We start from the raw sequence: 20,482 nt of genomic DNA, 5'->3' as shown, positions 1-20,482 counted from the left end.
TCCCTCTCTCTTTCACCCCCAGCTTGGGTGTGGCACCCACCTCACCTCAGCCCCCAGGAGGCTCTGCACCCCTAACCCCACCATTGTCCTTCCAACTGACAATGATTTGCTTCGGACAGCTGCTGACTACGAGGTGTTTCCGAGGATGCCGTGTCTAAGGAAAAGGGAAACGTGAACTCGGAGCGGTCCTGGGGTCTCCGGGCCTCCTGGCGTCTGAAGCATCAAGACAGCAAACGCAGGCCCAGCAGAGAGCCCCGGCTGCCTGGCCAAGGCTTTTCCACCATGGGCCCCACACTCTCCCCGTCTCTATCCATGTTTCTTTCCAAAAAAAAGAAAAGTCTTGTCCAACAACCAACACTGGGAAGGGGGTGGTGGACTTCCTAAGGTGGCCCCGTCGCAGCCACCCATCAAGAATCCCTGCCCATGCCCATCCCGGCCATTGGCAGAAGCAAAACAGCATGGGCCACGGCAGACGCCACTTTTAGAAGGAAACAGGCAGCTCAGAAACCACTGCTTCTGGAGTGAAGAAAGGCCTGGGATGCTCGTGGGGTAGACACGGGTGGGATCCTGGATTCAGGGTACAGCAGCCCACGGCAGTTACTTAGAAGCTTCTCTTGTTTAGTCTCCCAGAGTCATGAAAAGAGGAAGGGCCTGGCAGCCAGGGCTCTCTGCTGGGCCGGCATTTACTGTCCTGATGCCTCAGACTCCAGGGGGCCTGGAGACCCAGGACCGCTCCGAGTTCACGTTTCCCTTTTCCTTAGACACGGCATCCTCGAAAACATCTCATCAGCCGCAGCATATTAGCTCTGTGATGAGGGCAGGGGATGTATTTGTCCCCTATACAGTTTATTTTCCTTTTCCTTGGAGAGTTTTTATGATGAAGAAATAAGTTATTAGATTCAATGCTCCTAGACATGCTTCCCCTCCAAAGCTGGCCAGTGCTGGAAGACCCAGATCCAAGGCCTGCTCCTCTTGCACCCCAGATGAGCACAATCTCTTCCTTTTGAAGCCCCCCTGCTTTTATCGGAACCTCTCTAAGACAGGCAGATGTCCTCCTCTTCTCATAACTAATTGTACAAAACGTTATCTTCAGGGAAGGACAGGAGGCCTGCTCTGTCCCCTCCACATAGTGTCTGCTGAAGATTAGTTGAATCAATGAATAAGTGAATGTGTTCATTTTGAAGCAGTTTCTCTGCTAGAAAAATTGCATGAACAATTTAAAATGCTATCGTCATTCAATAATACACAGTTTTATCCTATGTTGTTCTCATCATAAATGTCGAAAGTGCTCCATTTTAGTTTCCCGAGCAGACAAAGAAATTGAAAGGATAAGCAGTTGCCTACAAGTTCTAGAACTTTCAGCTTCTAGAATATTCCTAGGCTCCAGCCCTCTTCAGTTTTGAGCTGAGCCTCAAATCACTTTTGCCTTCCCGTGGAAAGGTTGGTTTTCTTCTGTAACTTTCCCTGTGGACCTTCAGAGGAGAAGCTGGACTCTGGTCTTGTATGACATTTTACTCTTTAACATTTATAGGGCTTATGTTAACTTCGTGGCTAAACAATTCAAGAAATCGGAGGCAAACTTCCAGTGGGAAATTGAACCAAATAAAGAATAGAGCATTCAGGCCTTCATTCACACTCGAATATCTGCAGCGCTCTGTTTTCTACATTGCTCTTACTCCCTTAGAATGAAATATGTTATTTTTTAAAAAGCATTCTAAAAGGCATGTACAGTGAATTTTGTACTCATAGTTCAATGAAGTTATTTAATGAGCATGTCAATGAACTTAGTACATGTAATTTTCAACTTATATAACCAGAAATTCCCAGGGAGCCATCAGAACACTGGATTTTCTCTTGCACAAACACAGCTGTTGTTTTGAGGACATAATATGTTTAACAGAATTTTCAGGAAGAACACTGTATCAATAAAAATTAATTTGGGTTGGCTTCCCATGAAATACACTATATATATATATACATGTATGCATATGCACAGATATATACGCATACATATCTATCTATATATATTTGAGGAGAAAGGCATTTTTTTACCTTTGTTTGCAAATCCAAAATAGAAAAATATGGGGCTGGAATGTGTCCTTCCTTGCTTCCCAGATCCCCAACCCCAAATACCTATAATATAAATATAGCCACTTTGAAGATGGAAAGTTTGCTTTAACTCCTAAGTTTGCGGTGATTCCAGAATAGCTAAAGGGAAGTGACTTTGAAAGAAGTCAGCACTGCAAATGTATATTCAAAGCCACCAGTGTGTGCAGAGGCAGATGTGGAAACCAAGACATGGATGAGATCACTAAGAGGGAAAGTACAGAGGACCAAAGAGAAACCTTAGTGATCTCATCCATGTTTTAGGCTGATAGGAAGAAAGAAATTTATCATAAGAGACTAGGAAAGATATTTAAAAACCAAGGCAGGCAGATCACCTGAGGTCAGGAGTTTGAGACTAGCCTGGCCAACATGGTGAAACCCCCGTCTCTACTAAAAATACAAAAATAGTCAGGTGTGGTGGTGGACACCTGTAATTCCAGCTACTCGGGAGGATGAGGTACAAAAATCACTTGAACTAAGGAGGCAGAATTTGCAGTGAGCCAAGATCACACCACTGCACTCCAGCCTGGGTGACAGAGCAAGACTCTGTCTCAAAAAAAAAAAAAAAAAAAAAAAAAGAATCACACCAAAGAAGCAAAGGGATCCAGCATCTCATCAAAGAGAAACAAAGTCAGTCTACAAAAGAAACAGAGGAAACAAGATCAAACAACTCAACAGAGTCACGTACTGGACGTTGAAGGCACTGGTTGCTGGAGGGGACATTGAGACGGCAGCGTGACATCTGAGATGTGGTTCTGTTAATGGGGTGAAGACAGAAGCTGAATCTGATGACTTAAGCAACTGACTAGGGTGGAAAAATAATCAGGGCTCACATAGCAACCACTAGAGCAAATCCAACAAGGAAATAAACGAGAATGTAGAAGCCCCAAGGGAGTCCAAGCAAGGGACAATAGTTTCAGACTAGAGGACATTTTTGGAACCATATCTGTAATCAAGAGAGAAGCACCTGGTGAAAAGCGAGAATCTAGAGGGAATAAATGAGAAAACCACCTGAGGACCTGGGAAGAGATGGGATCCAGAGTGGAGGGAGCAGCTGTACCTGGAAGGAAGGCGGATACCAAATGATAGAGCCTCGTGAAGACACGGTCCCTGTGATAGGAGAAAGAGTAAAGAGGGAGTTCCTGCCTCAGTTTTCTCAGTAAAACAGGAGGCAGCGCCACAGAGGGAAGCTATGGGGTTCGGTGGCATAGGCAGCTGAAGGGAAATGGAGTAGCCATCAAGATAGTGCATAGAGAGAAAAATGATCAGTTCCTCCTAACGCTGGCAGGGGCCCTGTGGGTGGAGGTGGAATGACCGTGGCAGAGTTCTCTGACTGTCCCCAGGCACTCTCCGCATCTCAGGAGAGGCAGAGGGGACATGGATGCCATGCTGGAGACCCATCTGGCTTGGGGCAAGGGTTCCACGAAGCGTTTTCTATGGTGTGCTCTCAGAGGCCACCAGCTCACCGGTGCTCTGTCTGAAACTACGGAAGAAGAAGATTGCCTCAATGTGGGAGAAGTTCCTGGCTGCCTGACATCATATTCCTGTGGTGAGAAACAAACGTGGCTGCCTCTGTCCAGGCTCCTCTTCCTTGCAGCTAGCTGATGGAACTCTCCATCTTTGGAGCGGTTTCCTGACCCCCTTCCCACCTTCACAGTTGTCCCTCCTCTGAGCTCAGCCTTCGGCAAGTTTTCTTACAGTATTGACCACACTATTTCTATCTGCATTCTTTCTTATTTCGGTATTTATTTTTAAGAGAGAGTTTCACTCTGTTGCCCAGGCTGGAGTGCAGTGGTGCAACCTCAGCTCACTGCAGCCTCAACCTCCTGGGCTCAAGCAATCCTCTCACCTCAGCCTCCCAAGAGGCTAGGACCACAAGTGCACATCACCATGCCCGGCTTATGTTTTAAATTTCTGTAGAGATGGGGTCTCCCTATGTTGTCCAGGCTGGGCATTCTTTCAATATCCTGTTGTAAACTACGGATTCTATAGAGTCATGAACTTTGTTTTCCTTGGAGCCCCTGGGCCTGGCACACTGGAACTGGATACATACTGGAGTCACTGAATGAATCATTTTGCGTTTATCTGTGGCAGCTCAGGAAGCATCTTTTTCTGAAGGCAGAAGGTAAAGATTACAGGATTGTAGAGGTTACCTACTCCAGCTTCTCCATTTTATTTTTTTGAGACAGAGTTTCACTTGATCACCCAGGCTGGAGTGCAGTGGCATGATCACAGCTGCCTGTAGCCTCAGCCTCCTGGGCTCAGGTGATCCTCCCACCTCAGCTTCCTGGGTCACTGGGACTACAGGTGCACAGCACTACACCCAAATAATTTTTCTTTTTAAATTTTTTGTAGAGACAGGGTTTTTCCCTGTTGCCCAGGCTGGCCTCAAACTTCTGAGCTCAAGTGATCCACCCGCCTCAGCCTCCCCAAGTGCTAGAATTACAGGCGTGAGCCACTGAGCCTGTCCCTTCATTTTAAAGCTACAGGAGATGCCAAAAGTGGAGATAAATCAACCTTGACATCAGTTGTTCACTTGTTTTCTCTTTAATACAGCCCACCAATGATGCCTCCTTTGTGTCCTCTGTCTGTTTTGGTTCTAAGCAGGTGTTGCCCCATTTAGCTTGTAATATAGCTCGATTGAGATATAAACGAGAAGCAGTAAAACTTGACCTCAGAACTGGAGGGAAGAATGCCAGAACCACGAGTTAGAAATGGCACCTAGGAGGGAAATGACCCTGAGCCCAGTGGAAGCAGCACCAGTCAAGACAGTGGGCAAAGTACGTGCGAGAGAGTACCCAGTAATGTACTGGTCCCAATAATGATCAGCGTTTGGGATGCCAGAGTCCCCAGGTGGGAATGGACTGAGGGGCTTAAGCATCCATCTGACAGTTTCAGAAGAGCACAAGAATGACTGCTGCAAATTTGCTGTTCTCTAGAATAATTTGTGTTACTTTAACATTATTCTTCCAGTGTCGCTACTCCATTTACATATCATTGTGTGTAATTCAGAAATGCCTAGAAACAAGCAGTGCAGTTAGATTCATCAGGTTTTATTGTCAACAGCCCTGATTCCATTTTCCCTCTGAAAAATAAACAGACCAACATGTTGTTTGTTTTTACTCATCGTTCTCTCAACAATTTTTGTCTAAGTAAAATGTCTCTTGAATGTGAACTATCTCATACCCTACCAATTATTTAAAACTGACTAAAATAAATATTTAAAGCTACATTTCTAAGTATTTCCTTAGCTGTGTTACTTTATTTGCTGTTTATTTTAGCTGGGTCATGTCCTTATGGTTCCAAGAGTCCTTTAAGTTTTAATAACAGCATTGTTTATGTGCATTCTGGGAAGCTTAAAGAATGGGAAAAGGTCATTCATCATGTTTGATCATCATGAAAGATCAAAATCATTCATGTTGTGAATGATTTGTTGTCTTAGTCAGCCTGGGCTGCCTTAACAAGAATACTACAGACTTGGGTGGCTTAAACAACAAACATTATTTCTCACAGCTCTGGAGGCTGGGAAGTCCAAGGTCAAGGCACCAGTAGACACGGTGTCTGGTGAGGGCCGTCTTCCTGGCTTGCAAGTGGCCACCTTCTCTTTGTATCCCCACATGGTAGAGAGGAAAAAGACCATCTCTCCCATGTCCCTTCTGACAAGAGCCTTAATCCCATTAGTGAAGGCTGTGCCCTCAAGATCTAATCTCCTTCCAAAGGTCCCAGTGCCAAGAACCACCACATTGAGGATTTAAGATTCCATATATGAATTTGGGGAAGACACACACACTCAATTCAAGGTATGTGGTTTAGCCAAAATACACATTTTAAAGGAATGAATCCTGTTCCTAATCCACCTATCAAGATACATGATTCAATTAAATGTCGAATGTTACTCCCTAGAGAAACACAGAGGCGCGCACTCCAGTTCCCAGTCACGGCCTCCTCAGCACAGCTGCGGCACCAAGGGAATTGAAACATTAGATGGTTTCTCCTCCCAAGAACCTCACCCTGGTTGATAAATGCTCAAGGAGAATAAATGATTGCCCAGACGGTGAAACAGTGTCAAAGCAAACAAAGTGATTTCTGGAGCTTCCGTGTAGCCCTGCGTTAAGTATTTTGTATAGCTTGGCAAAAACCACCCATGGCAGTCTCTGCCTCAGTTTCCCCGTCTGAGAAGAGAATTTCTCCCTCCCTCTGCATTTACGTTAAAGAGCTTGCTACTCACAACACATGTGGATGACAGAAAATACTATGTTTTTTTCCATCAAATGCAAAGGTCCTAACTATACCATCGGTATGGGGTTTGGGGCTTTCAGATCCTGACCCCCAGCTAAAACTGATTCCATTTGCAAAAAATTAAAATAAAACAAAATAAATCTATACCTAAAGAAGAGGAGGAAGAAAAGTGATGTTTGTCTAAAGTAAAATATAATTTTTAAAAATAAAAGCTCCACTTTGATATTTTTTAATGCATTTTTTTCTGAGTAAGCCAGTTAGTGATGGGTATCTCATTGGAATGTTTTTCTCAGCTCTTAGATAAAGTAGCACCACAAGCAGTAGGAACTGTTCTAATAACATCCTCTTCTCCGCAGTGTCGAGACTTACACCTGGAACAACAGATCACTGCCCCCAGTGCTCCACAGGGGACGAGGCCACCTGGCTCCGGCTCCGGGGCTGTCTGTCTGGCTATGATTTACATGATAGAAAGGCCCCTGGGAGGCTGGCCAGCCCTGGCTACCTCCAGCTTCTGCTCCCTTTCTCTGAGCTCTACAATCTGAAAGCATCTGTCAGCAGCACAGGCTGGCAGCCTTTGCACCTCTGGCATGAACACAGGCAGCTAAGTTTGGGAAGACAGAAGTCAAATAAATAGCGCAGCAGACAGGCGCTGGTGTGGTGGGTTCACAAAGCAGAGAGGGATGGGCCCGGACAGTCTCCCAGCGCGAACTCATTGCCTAAGCCGCTGCATCCGACAGGAACATGTGGATGTCATTTTACCGCCTGAGTGTTTCCCCAGGGAAGGCAAACATGATCAACAATTTTCTTAACTCACGTTTCCCTCCTAGTGCTAAGCACGCCTTTGCATTTCACACGGGGGCAGCTCTGGTGTCAAGCTCCATGGAAGAAGCCTCCTATGAGGCCAGCCCCAGAGCCTTGAACTCTGGCCTGCATCGAAACATGCCACTTCCCTGACCACTGTCTTTTCTCTGCTGTTTTGCCCAAGTGTTCCTGGTGTCCGTCTGCTGACGGGTGACATTCATGGACTCTGGAAGCCCCCTCTGACCTTAACCTTTCCCTTAGGGCATCAGGTTTGTCCAAGTTTTGAAACTAAAACCCCTGTTTTCCTGGCTTTTTTCTATCTGACATGAGGGAAGCTGGCAGTCCTAGATTTCCTAAGGACTTCCTTGCTATAGTGGCCTGGTGAACCTGCTCTGAGCCAGCTCTGACTCCCATCCCAGCACTGTGCACATGTAATTGATCACCTCCTGGAGGCCCACAAGGAAAAAAGGTCTGGGAACTATGACAAAGGCTGAAGAGCTCCAAGTAAAAGATGCATCATTCACTTGGCCAACTCTCCAGCACCAAGACACGCCAGTAAATCAACCACATGGAGTTGTCCTATGAGTTAAAAGCCTTTCGCTTATTGGAACAAATTGGAGAACAGCCATCAGCGAAGTCAACTGGTGTACAAAGCCCATTAGAAAGAGATCAGTATCTGAGCTGTAGATGTTTCTATTTTCAATCAAATTTCTTTTTAATGAAAACTAATTTTTAAGGGCAAGAGACCACAGCAGAAGAAAAACCTCTCGCAAGACAAGACTTAATGGTTTACAATGATCAAATGTTTCAGCTACTTGCATGGTTGGTGGCCTGAACTCAGTGACAGAGTCCTTTGCAGTAGAGGCTGGCCGCACCTCTGGAGGCTGCAACACTACTGAAAAGACAGCTCCCTAAGCATGAGTGTAAGGCAAAAAGCAGAGGGCCCACACTTGGCCATTTCCACCAAGAAAACAAACTCATAGCAACCTTCCCCCACCAGAAAGGCTTACTTTACCGTAGGCTAACAAAACGGATAAGCAGGTTGGGACAAGATACAGACTTTGGTTGCATTTAGCAATGACTGGTCTCCCCTCTGTAGATGCGGGCAGGGTGGGGAGAGGCAGGAAGGAGGAGCTGGGGAAATGGCATTTGCACGCAGGCTTCCCACCCTTCCCCTTCGCCCAGGCAGACGTCACATCTACGCCGCACCCGGAGTGGGTCATGGAGTCCAGCTAATTGCCAGGAGCTGAGGCAAGTATAAGCCACGAAAAGAGCTGCTCCACGGCCTCCCCACATCACCGTCCTTCATGCACTTACGTCCTTGAGGCTGCCAGCTTCAGGGCTCCCTGGACATTCCCCGGCCAAGTGTCATCTCTGTGTCAAACGGATGGGATGCCAGGTAATCCTTGTACTCCCCGTCAATCAGTTTGGCGGCATTGTTCCTGGCAAACCAGCAGTCTATCTGCTCTTCTCCGTTGTAAATCTTCCTTTGCTTCCAGACCACTGGGACTCGATGGCCTTTCACCGTGAGGACGGCCTCGGGTCCCTCTCCCGCCTGAAGGAGCGGAGGGTGAGTGAGGTTCTGGCTGGGCCCTGCATCGTCTTCTGTGAGTCTGGCATCCTGGTTCAGGAACTGACCTGCGAGGACAAAGAAGAGCATCGAGTCTCAGTCAAATGCAGAAACCTTGTGCTGAAATCAAACTTTAGTGCTATCAGTGGCGGGAAGGCTTACAACTGGCCACAACCCGAGATCAGACTCTCCCAGCAGGAGCTGACACGTTCTCTGGTGTCATGGAAGAGCATGTGTTCTGGGGGAAAGTGGGGAGAGGGCCGAGGATTTGTCTGCAGTGACCTGCCATTGCTGGAAGCTTCCCAGTTGCTAATGCTAGAAAGTTGCCTAACCTGCAAATAGCAAGAACCACAGTCTCCTACTGAGTCCAGAGGACAGGATGGGGAAGGTAAAGAGGCAAGCAGTGTTCCATCTTCCCTCTGTCCTCTCCCCAGTCACAGGCTCGGCTCCTTTCCATCCATCCCAGGTCTGTGCTGGGTCGGGGGTAAAGCAGTCAGCTCAGATCCTCTCTGACCCTTGTCCTCACCACTCTGCAGGTCAGATGGGGGCACTGCTCAGGCCACAGGCATACAGAGCTATGTCTGCAAAGGGAGCTCACACTGGGCCCCACGAAACGTGGCCAGCTCAAGAGCCAGGAAATCCTACCTATTAAACTGAGTTCTGACAATGATTTGCTCTTTATTTTTGGGCAAGGGGCCCACGTGAAATTGCACATTGAAGAAAGCTGAGTAGAATGGCCTGCCTGCTGCACGTGGTCATGGAGGCATCTCCTGTGGAGGGGTGTTGCTTAGGCTGGGCGCTGGGCAGGGCTGCCTGAGTCTTCTTGCTGAGAGCAAAGGAATTGGACCCTCAGGTGATCACACTCCAATTTCTCATTCATTCCCCAGAAGGCTAAAGAGACTGCTGGTTTATAAAGCCCATTCCCAGCCCAGAAGTCCAGGAAGAAATTGGATTTTCATGTTACATATACAGTCACGTGCCACATCAGGACATTTCAATCAATGATGGACTGAAAATATGATGGTGGTCCCATACGATTATGATTGAATATTTTTAGTGTACCTTTTCCATGTCCAGATACTAATACTTATCATCATGTTGCAATTGCTGCAGTATTCCGTGCAGTCACTGCTGTACAGGTTTGTGGGCTGGGAGCAATAGGAGGCACCACATAGCCTAGCTGGGTGGGTAGAGGACTATATGATCTAGGTGTGTTCAAGGATATTCTAGATGGTCACATAACCACCAAATCACCTAACGGTGCATGTCTCAGAACGTATCCCTGTCATCAGGCAAGGCATGACTGTGTGTGTGTGTGTGTGTGTGTGCAATATGTTCATACGTACATACTCTATGCATGCATATATACACACATACGCAGACTCTATACATGCATATATACATACATACACAGACTGTGTATATATACACACACACATACACAGACTGTATATATATACACACCATAGACTGTATACATACATATATACATACACAGACTGTATATATACACACACATACAGACTGTATATATACATATACACACCATACATACAGACTGTACAAATACATATGTATATTCACACACATACAGACTATATACATACATATAAATACACACCATACATACATACATAGACTGTACAAATACAAATGTATACATATTTACACACATACAGACTGTATACATACATATATACATACAGACAGACTGTATATATATACACACATGCATATACAGACTATACACACACACATACAGACTGTATACATACATATATACACACATACACAGACTATATATACACACACATACATATACAGACTATATATACGTGTGTATATACATACATACACAGTTTGTATATATACCCATGCACATATATATATGACATATTATGTATGTGTATAGACGGTATATATACATACAGCCTGTGTATACATAGATACATACATACACGGACTGTATATATCATACATATATACATGTATACGTACATATACATATATAGACTGCATATACATAATATATATGATATAGATTTACATATATAGACTATACATACCTATTCAGTCTTTGTATACATATATACATAGACTGTATATATAATACACATATACATACATGATATATATATAACATATAAGTTTGTTCATTATGTATATGTGTATATAGAGACTGTGTGTATACATATACATATACATACATACATATATATGTAGACTGTATATATAATAAAAACCACATTCCTATTGAATTTCTCAATCTAACTAAAGGTATTGGCAATATCAGCTTTGCTTGAGAACTTTAACTCTGCCCGGTAAACCCAACGTGAGGAGAAGCACAGCTCCCTACCTAGCAGTCCGTGGCACTTGGCGGAAAGGCCTTCGCTGTTGGCAATGTAGAATCCCAAGTGGTGTCGCTGGAAGGGTGCCGGCTTTTTGTAGAGGTGGATGAGGATGACAAAGGCTATGGAGCCCTGGATGGTGACGGTGACATTGGCGTTGGCCGACACTGACACCTCCAGCCCCCGGCTCCCCACCACCACACTCTGGTTGCAGGGGAGCACCAGCCTGTCCCCACCATCCAGGATGACTCTGCTTGGTGTGACCTCGAGATACGACCTCTCTGGCTTGTTGATGAGGATGGTGATGGTGCGAAAGTAAGTGCGCTGTTTCTTGTGGCCATTTGGAGGGGCGGGTGCCCCGATTAACTCTCCATTCACTGTCACACCTAAAAGGCCGAGGGGAAAAGAACAAGGTTAGAAAATCTGGCCAGGAGTGGCGGCTCACGTCTGTAATCCCAACACTGGGGAGGCAGGGCAGGTGGGTTGCTTGAGCCCAGGAGTTCAAGACCAGCCTGGGCAACACAGAGAGACCCCGTCTCTACTAAAAATAAAAATTGAGCTGGGCATGGTGCTGCGTGCCTGTAGTCCCAGCTAGTTTGCTTGAGCCCAGGAGTTCCCTTGAGCCCAAGAGTTCAAGGCTGCAGTGAGCTGGATCACACCACTGCATTCCATCCTGGGCCACAGAGTGAGATCCTATCTCACAAAAAATAGGAAGAAAAGAAAAGAAAATCTATCCCTGCCCAATGCATCAAGTTAAAATTTCCTTCCTCCTCTGGACTTATCTTTGTATGTCGAGTACCAAAAACATTGTCTGACTTACACACAGAAGCCACTCAGTGGTTACCGAGTGAGTACGTGAATGAGTGAATGTGTGAAGTTATGTGTGGAGTTTTTCCTATTGTCTGACCAGTATCTTGGGGTGGGGAGGGAGGATGTAGGTTTGGATCCTGATACCATACAAGGAGGCATGAAGCTAAGTATTTGTGCATCTACGCAGAGCTCACCATGTTCGTTTGGCTTCCTTCTGGTGTGGCTGTAGTGATCAGAACTGTTGTGTGACTCTGATGTGTATTTTGTATCTACCAGGGGTTCCCGATCCTAATTTGGACATCTTGTCATGCCACTGAGCAGTGTGGGAGAATGCAAAGTTAGGCTTTTTTTTTAAGTCGAGAAACGCAAGTTCTTCCGCTTAGGTGTTCATTATTAGATAAGTCATTTAAAACAAAACAAAACAAAACAAAACAAACAAAAAACCCTGTAATCCCAGTTACTAGGGAAGCTGAGGCAGAAGAATCACTTGAACCCGGGAGGTTGCAGTGAGCCGAGATGGCGCCACTTCACTCCAGCATGGGTGACCGAGTGACACTCCATCTCAAAAACAAAAACAAACAAAAAACCTGCCTCAATTTCCTTATCTGTAAAACAGATGGGCAGATATAAAACCCCACAGAATTTGTGTAAGGATCCCATTGGTGTAAGTGATAAACTGCTATCAAATAGAATGCCGTTCTTTTTTCCTTCATCATTGTGAACACCACTGGGGCTTTTCTGGACTTGAGCAAGGCCTGTGAGCCAGGCCCCCGGGCTCCGCGTTGTCTGGCTGAAGAGCAAACAGATGGCAGTTGATGTTTGGGGCTGAATTCCGCGATGCGTGTGAAATGTGTTCTGCTCTTGGGTGAAAAGCAGCAACTTGTAATAACAAAAAAATTGCTATATAATCAACTCTTGTTTTCTCTGCTTTGAGAATAATCTTCCCAATAAATCTTGTCTAACAACTTCTTAGACATTCAAGAGGGAAAAAATGGGCCTTCTCTGGGCAAGGGGTCAGGGGAGAGGAGAAACCCCAGCGTGAGAAGAGCCTGTGCACTTCCAGCCCCAAAGTTCTAAGCGTCTTCGGGCTGAGTTCCCATCACGGACGTCTCATGGAATACAGAAACCGTGGGAACGGCTCCTAGAATAGGGGGTATTTCCAAGGACATGTACAGGTAGGCCCCTCTCTTGCTCCTGAGCCCTTAAAATAAGAAATAGTAGAGTTTTCGCTCGGAGGCTATAAAAGTCCTGCAAGAAAACAATGTGTTGAAGGAACTTGCACCATACGCGTCACCTGCGGGGCAACCCCGTGCAACCCAACATTCTGAGATACTCACTTTCTCAGCAGTGAGAAGTGCCAGGGTGCCCACTCCAAAGCTTGTCCTCACAGAGCTGAACATTGTTGGCTACCTGCGTTGAACTCGAAAAGCTTTCTCTGTGCTCACCTCTTTCACCCAGCCCCTCTACAGACCCACAGGGACCAGAGAGCCTTTTGTACACACAGGTTCACCGCACACAGACAGAGCTGTAGATTGACATCTGAGCAGCCTATCTAAGTCATCAAAGAACTGACCTGAGTTGATTCCCGGCCTCCCCAGCATCACAGCTTCTGAATGGACAGACATTATGACAATAATACATCGTGGGTTTCTAAAGCACTTGAGCATTCACAAAACAACTTCATATCCAGTTTCATTTGATCCACTTTATAATAGCCCTGAGGGCCACAGAGTGTCCTTATCTCCATTTCACAAGGGAAACAGTGCAGCTCCCAAGGCATGTGCCCAAGGCCACACGACACTCGTCACAAAGCAGGGATTTGGACGTGTACATCCAGGAGCACAGCACACTTCCCTTAACCATCGACAATACTCACTGAGCGTCTGTAAGGTGACCCTCACATAGATAACTGGACGTCCATCTGAAGGACACGGGGGGTTGCAACACCTATCTGGCCCTCGCCAGACGCTGCAGCGGAGGGTGGAACTTACCAGAGTGCATGTGATCAGAGACCAGCCGGAGGATGTCCCCGGGTTCCCCATCAATGTTGAAGCACACGGTGAGTCTGCTCAGGGGGAAATCCACAACAAAGTGGGGATCGCCATCCACTGCCAGGGCGGAAGAAAAAGGAAAGAAAAAGAAAGGCACTTACTGAGTACCTTCCTTGCGTAGGTGCCACTCTCTACTTTCTCATGAACGATTTTATTGCATCCTGAAAATGATGCCGAAAGGAGATGTCCTCAATTTCCAGAAGAGGAAGATGGGTGGGAGAGAAACAGCTCCCCAAAATTACTCAGTGAGTTTAACTTCGGGTCTTCTAAGTTCCAATGTAATGCTCCTTTCATCATACTTAAGCTCAGTATAGGAACTAAGCTCTGAGAGGTGAGGGGGAAGGAGAGACCCCCACACACCCTCAACTGGTACCAAGTCCCCATGCTTCCATTTCCCGGGTGGACGTCTCCTGCCATTTGCTTTCTCCTTTAATGGCACAGATGCAGAGGACTTTCCTCTCCTGTGACTGGAGGTCTATGCGCTCCTTCTCCCAGGATGCCATAGGCTATCCCAGGCTCATTCACATCAGCTGTATGCTACCCCTGCCCACAGTGCTGAGAGCCATGCCCAGCGTAGAGGCAGGGGCAAGGGAAGCATTAAGGGAGCAGGTGCCAGGCACAGGCAGGGTACTGGTGGAAACCCCTCCTTTGGGTCATACTAACTTTACTGCTCTGAAATTTCTGTGCACAGATGAGGCCACAAAGTCCAGCTGGCAGTTATGCCTTCTCAGTTCTCCTCAGTTTCACCTCTGTTAAAGGTGAACAGCCTTACCTTTTATTATACAGATGAAAGACTTCAGAAGATGGCTTCATCAATTATCTTACTAGATTGGAGATTTAGCTTCTAATTTATATTCCAAGGGCAGTTTGTTTCTTTTTTCTTTGAGACAGGGTCTCACTCTGTTGTTCAGACTGGAGCATAGTAGTGCAATCACAGCTCACTGCAACCTCAAACGCCTGAGCTCAAATGGTCCTCCCACCTCAGCCTCCTGAGTAGCTGGGACTACAGGCACGTGCCACCATGCTGAGCTAATTTTTTAATTTTTTGTAGGGACAGGGTCTCACTATGTTGCCGAGAGTGGTATCAAACTCCTGGGCTCAAGCATTCCATCCACCTCAGCCTCCCAAAGTGCTGGGATTACAGGCATGAGCCACCACACCAGCCCACAACATGTTTCTCAAATGCCCGTCTGCTTAATGAACACATGGACGTGTTCGCGTGCGTGCTGTGTACAGCGTAGGCACACAGACGTGTCCACGTGTGTGCTGTGTACAGTGTAGGCATGGGCCAGGTAGAGTCCACTCTTCCTTTTTTTTTTAATTTGAGACGGAGTCTCACACTGTCACCCAGGCTGGAGTGCAGTGGCATGATCTTAGCTCACTGCAACTTCCACGTCCCCGGTTCAAGCAATTCTCCTGCCTCTGCCTCCCAAGTAGCTGGGATTACAGGCACCAGCCACCACACCGAACTAATTTTTTTATTTTTATAGAGACAGAGTTCCACTATGCTGGCCAGGCTGGTCTCAAACTACTGACCTCATGATCCGCTTGCCTCAGTCTCCCAACATGCTGGGACTACAGGGAGTCTGCTCTTTTTAAGCTGCAGCAAACTAACATCCCTGCCTTCCCTGCTGAGAAACCTTTCTGCCCCAGTATCCCTGAGAAGGGCCCTCGAGAGGATCTGGCTGCTGTCCCTGGGAAGTGCTTCAACTTCCCTGAAGACTACAACATACGAAGAAATTCAAAGTGCTGGTCTTTTGCTAACGGGGTAAACTTGATCCCCAGAAAAGATGAAATTTCTCATTTACATTTCTGGCATTTTCGAGGCATGCATACAGTTGTCTCTTGGTGTCCATGGGGGATTAGTTCCAGGACCCCTGAGGATACTGAAATATGTGCATACTCAGGTCCCTGACACAGAATGGTGTAGTATTTGTACATAACCTTCACACAGCCTTTCATACACTTTATTATTATTATTATTGAGATGGACGCTCACTCTGTTACACAGGCTGAAGTGCAATGGCACAATCTTGGCTCACTGAAACCCCTGCCTCCTGGGTTCAAGCGACTCTCCTACCTCAGCCTCCTGAGTAGCTGGGACTAGAGGCATGCACCACCACGCCTGGCTAATTTTTGTATTTTTAGTATAGATGGGGTTTCGCCATGTTGGTCAGGCTGGTCTCAAACTCCTGACCTCAGATGATCCACCTGCCTCGGCCTCCCAAAGTGCTGCGATTACAGACGTGAGTCACCACACACAGCCTTTCCATACACTTTAAACCATCTCTAGGTTACTTATAATACCTAATGCAAAGGAAATTTGATGTAAATAGTTGTTACACTACATTGTTTAAGGGATAAAGACCAGAAAAAGAAGTCTGTACACATGCAATACAGATACAATTCCTTTTTCACATATTTTCAATCTGCTAGTGGTTCTATCCTTGGATGAGGGACCCATGGAGACAGAGGGCAACTGTCTAGCTAATCTGACAGGTTTCTGAGAGTTTTTATGCGCACATACCACACCATTTGTAGTCAAATCATCCAAACCTCTTTACAAGGAAAGAGAGTGCTTGCTCCAAAACAGATGAGGGGGTCAGAAAGTCATGACTCCAGGCAGCATCCAAGAGGAAGCTTTTCTGGCATTCCACAGAGCCTATGTGTGTGTTCGAAGGAATTATATTCTGTCTCCTGGAGACCGTGTGGATTCTGTATCCACAGCTAATCTCTGGGATGTCCTTGGCTTTAGGAATTTGCACGTACAGCACAGCAGCAGAAAGATAATAATAAAGACTTCCAGAGGCTGATGTGGACCCAGCAGAACAGAACCCAGCCAGCGGTTGTTCTTCCCTCTGAACTTATATTCTAGTCCCAGGAAGCTAGAAAAAGAAAATTTCATGATACTTGAAAAAATCTGTTCTTCCCTTCTGAAGCCACAGACTTGAGGGGAAAAAAAAAAAAAAAAAGCCTGCCTGTCACACCAGACATTTTGATTTTGGTAGCACCATTTTACATGTGTAACAGCAGAAGCTGGAAGGATCCATGCTACAGATCACTAAAAAAATTGTCTTCCAACCTCAGGAAGGGTCAGAACGTGCCTCTGCCACCCATCTGTTCTTCCACCAGGCTTCCTGGGGACTGTGCTGTCTCCACAGTGTTCAGGGAATGGTTTCATGACAGCTGTGGTTCTCAGGCTCTGCCTCGCACTGTGGGCTTGACACGTTGCTGTATGAGCTGCTATTTTTTAACTGGCTTCAAGGAACTCTTGATTTTACATTTTTTGTTTGTTTGAGACAGAGTTTCACTCTTGTAGTCCAGGCTGGAGTGCAGTGGTGTGGTCTCGGCTCACTGCAACCTCCACCTCTCAGGTTCAAGCGATTCTCCTGCCTCAGCCTCCCCAATAGCTGGGACTACAGGCATGCACCACCACAGCCAGCTAATTTTTGTATTTTTAGTAGAGATGAGGTTTCCCTATGTTAGCCAGGCTGGTCTTGAACTCCTGACCTCAAGCAATACACCTGCCTTGGCCTCCCAAAGTGCTAGAATTACAGGCGCCAGCCACTGCACCTGGCCTGGCTTTATACTTTTTAAACACCTTTTACTCTCAATCCACACACAAGCTCATCCTTTTCTTTACCTGATGTTCTAGAGATTTTAATTCTTGGCTGGTACGGCTTCTCAAGCGAAGGTCCTGAAAAGAAGGAAGAGAAGGTCACGGTCATTCATTAAAGATGAAGAGAGAGGTACAAAGGGAAAGTAGAAATCACTAAAACCCGGCTTTTAGGTACATTTGTAACAGCTTAAAGAATCAAAAAAAAACCATTGCAAACATCATCGGTCTTAGAAAAGGGAGCTTGGCTTCAAAGCACACAAGGACAGCCAGGCATGGTGGCTCATGTCTGTAATCCCAGTGCTTCGGGAGGCCAAGGTGGGAAGATCACTTGAGCCCAGGTGTTCGAGACCAGCCTGGGCAATATAGGGAGACCCCATCCCTACAAAAAGTAAAAAATTAGCCCAGCAAGGTGGCATGTGTCTGTAGTTCCAGCTACTTGGGAGGCTGAGGTAGGAGGATTGCTTGAGCCCAGGAGATCCAGGCTGCAGTGAGCTATGACCGCACCGCTGTGCTCCCACCCCAGCCCGGGTGACACAGTGAGACCCCGTCTCAAAAACGAGAAAAAAAAAGAACCACACAGGTGGGGTGTAAAGTGTGGAGGATTCTTTATTTTATTCTTTTATAAATTATATACTATTCTGTGATTTTTGTGTATATTATAGGAGGGAAACATTTTATCACATCTGACTTATTTATTTTGAGATGGAGTTTCACTCTTGTTGCCCAGGCTGGACGTAGCGGTGTGATCTTGGCTCACTGCAACCTTCACCTCCCAGGTTCAAGCGATGCTCCTACGTCAGCCTCCCAAGTAGCTGGGATTACAGGCATGTGCCACCACGCCCAGCTAATTTTGCATTTTTAGTAGAGACAGAGTTTCTCCATGTTGGTCAGGCTGGTCTCAAACTCCCAACCTCAGATGATCCACCCGCCTCAGCCTCCCCAAGTGCTGGGATTACTGCAAAGTGACGATGAACCAGAGAAGGAGCGAGCCACTGCACCCGGCCACACCTGAGACATATTTAGAGGGGAAGGGAGAAATGAGTTGTTGTTCAGTGGGCCTGTAGCATTTCAGAGGTGCAAGATGAAAACGTTCCAGAGATCTGTTTCACAACAGTGTGAATATACTTAACATCACTTACCAGCACTGAACTGTACACTTAAAAACAGTTAAGATGGTAAATTGTATGTTCACAATAAAAACAAAAACAAACAACAATGTAAAAAAAAAGAAAGAGGTATAGTTATAATCCAGTGTTTGCAGCTATGTGTGCAGCGGAATTCACAAAGCAGAAGATTTTAAAACACTTTGTATTTCAAAGTACTCGTGCTTTGAATAAATATTCAATGAAAGAATAACCTAAAAGTAATTAATTTCTATAAATAAAATCAGTATCTTAGGTCAAATTGTTAGTACTAGAAAAATTGTGCTCCTCTTCTTTGGTTTCTACTGCCCACAGAAATTAAAGAGTGAGGTATCTCAATGTTTCTGAAGCATTCCCTTCTTAATACTGGTATTGCCTAGCGTGACCTGGGCAGAATGCAGATTAGCCAGGAAAGAGGAGGGATGACTAGGTGACTGCTTTCAGGAGTGGCAGCTGCCGCCAACTCTCAAAAAAATTAACATTAAGATTTAGAAACCATCAGAGCCTTAAGGAAAGGAAGAATCCTCTTTCAAAAAAAAATTTAAAACCATTTTGAATAATCAGTTGGTGATCTCCTCTGTCATTCTGGCCCCCTGAGTCTTTGTATCATCTGGGTCTGATCTCTCCTGAAGCTGTGGAGATTTGCGCTGATGACCTATAATCAACATCTTATTCAAAAAGCCACTTTTCCTGGATGTGGCATGGATCTCACAAGTAGACAGTGACAGTATCCTGCCACCTGCTTTCAATCACAACGAAAACTGTGTAAGGTTTGCCGAGACAAGCTCCACCCTTTCTGAAATAGCCATGTCAATTGCAACCTCACTATCAGGGTCTGAACTTTTCAATTAATTTCTGGTATCCCGTGCCTCAGCGGAAGGCGTGTCTGGCATTTGTGCAGAACTCACTGTGCACCCATGCATTCCATATTTAGTCCTTACGACAGCCCTGCAGGGAAATTAGTATTGTCTCCATGTTCAGGGCTGTGGAGTGGGAATGGAAGCTCAGAGAGGTTCAGAAACCTGCCTCAAGCCTCACAGTGAGGGTTGGTGAATCCTAACTTCATGCTTTCTCTACACCCAGGTCCTTCTATCACTGTAGAGTGTGAGGAATGAATGGGACAGCATTGGTAAGGTGTGGAGTAGGGCCCGATTAACCTTGCTTCCCTCTCCTAGCAGTCAGAACAGGACAGGAACCTAATAAAAACGTGATGCACAGGAAACGTGATTTTTCACAAGTGGATCTGCCAAGATTCCAATGCTCTGCTTTGGTTTCACTGTGTTTCCTTTCTCTTGCTCTTGTTCCTGCTCATCCCCCATCAGCAATGGCATTGAGATTGACCGGGCCTACTTGTGTTCCGATTCTCAGAGACTGACATGGAAAGACCGGATTCTTGCAAGAATCCTTGGTCCTTCCCACATGCTCTTGGGGAAATGAGGTCAAGCATACAGCCACGTTATAATACATAACTCTGAAGTGCTTAGAAATACAGAAAGGCACTGAAACATGGGCATTGGTGTGTTCATTTCAGTGCTTCCGCTCAGGCCTGAAAGCTGGAAAACACTTGATGGCTTATTGATGGTTTATTGATGGTTTATTGAGGGACTGACCTCACTGCCTGACATTTCTGAACCAAATGCCACCTTTTCCTCATTTCTCTAGACTGCCGCAGTGTACAGCAATGTGCACACAACGGTCTACAATACTCTCTGATTATGAGCTGCGTATAGTATTACTGCTTTGTGCACACAACAGTCTACAGTACTCTCTGATTATGAGCTGTGTATAGTGTCACT

At 45.9% G+C, this 20,482-nt stretch overlaps 1 protein-coding gene across 2 annotated transcripts in view; it reads right to left on the bottom strand.

Moving 5' to 3' along the window:
• Positions 1–7,836: 7,836 nt before the first annotated feature.
• ITIH5 (inter-alpha-trypsin inhibitor heavy chain 5) overlaps positions 7,837–20,482 on the bottom strand; it is a 93,353-nt gene continuing 80,707 nt past the window's right edge. For both annotated transcript variants that reach the window (XM_074405072.1, XM_039478835.2), the window contains exons 11-14: positions 17,569–17,622; positions 13,866–13,982; positions 11,073–11,450; positions 7,837–8,784 (exon numbers count right to left, since the gene is read on the bottom strand). In XM_074405072.1, coding sequence (XP_074261173.1) covers positions 8,483–8,784; positions 11,073–11,450; positions 13,866–13,982; positions 17,569–17,622 — 851 coding nt within the window. In that variant the 3' untranslated portion in view covers positions 7,837–8,482. The remainder of the gene's footprint in view (positions 8,785–11,072; positions 11,451–13,865; positions 13,983–17,568; positions 17,623–20,482) is intronic.

Source organism: Saimiri boliviensis, chromosome 8 (assembly GCF_048565385.1).
Source record: "Saimiri boliviensis isolate mSaiBol1 chromosome 8, mSaiBol1.pri, whole genome shotgun sequence".
In the NCBI taxonomy this organism is placed as follows: domain Eukaryota; kingdom Metazoa; phylum Chordata; class Mammalia; order Primates; family Cebidae; genus Saimiri; species Saimiri boliviensis.
This window is presented reverse-complemented; position numbering and strand designations above follow the sequence as displayed.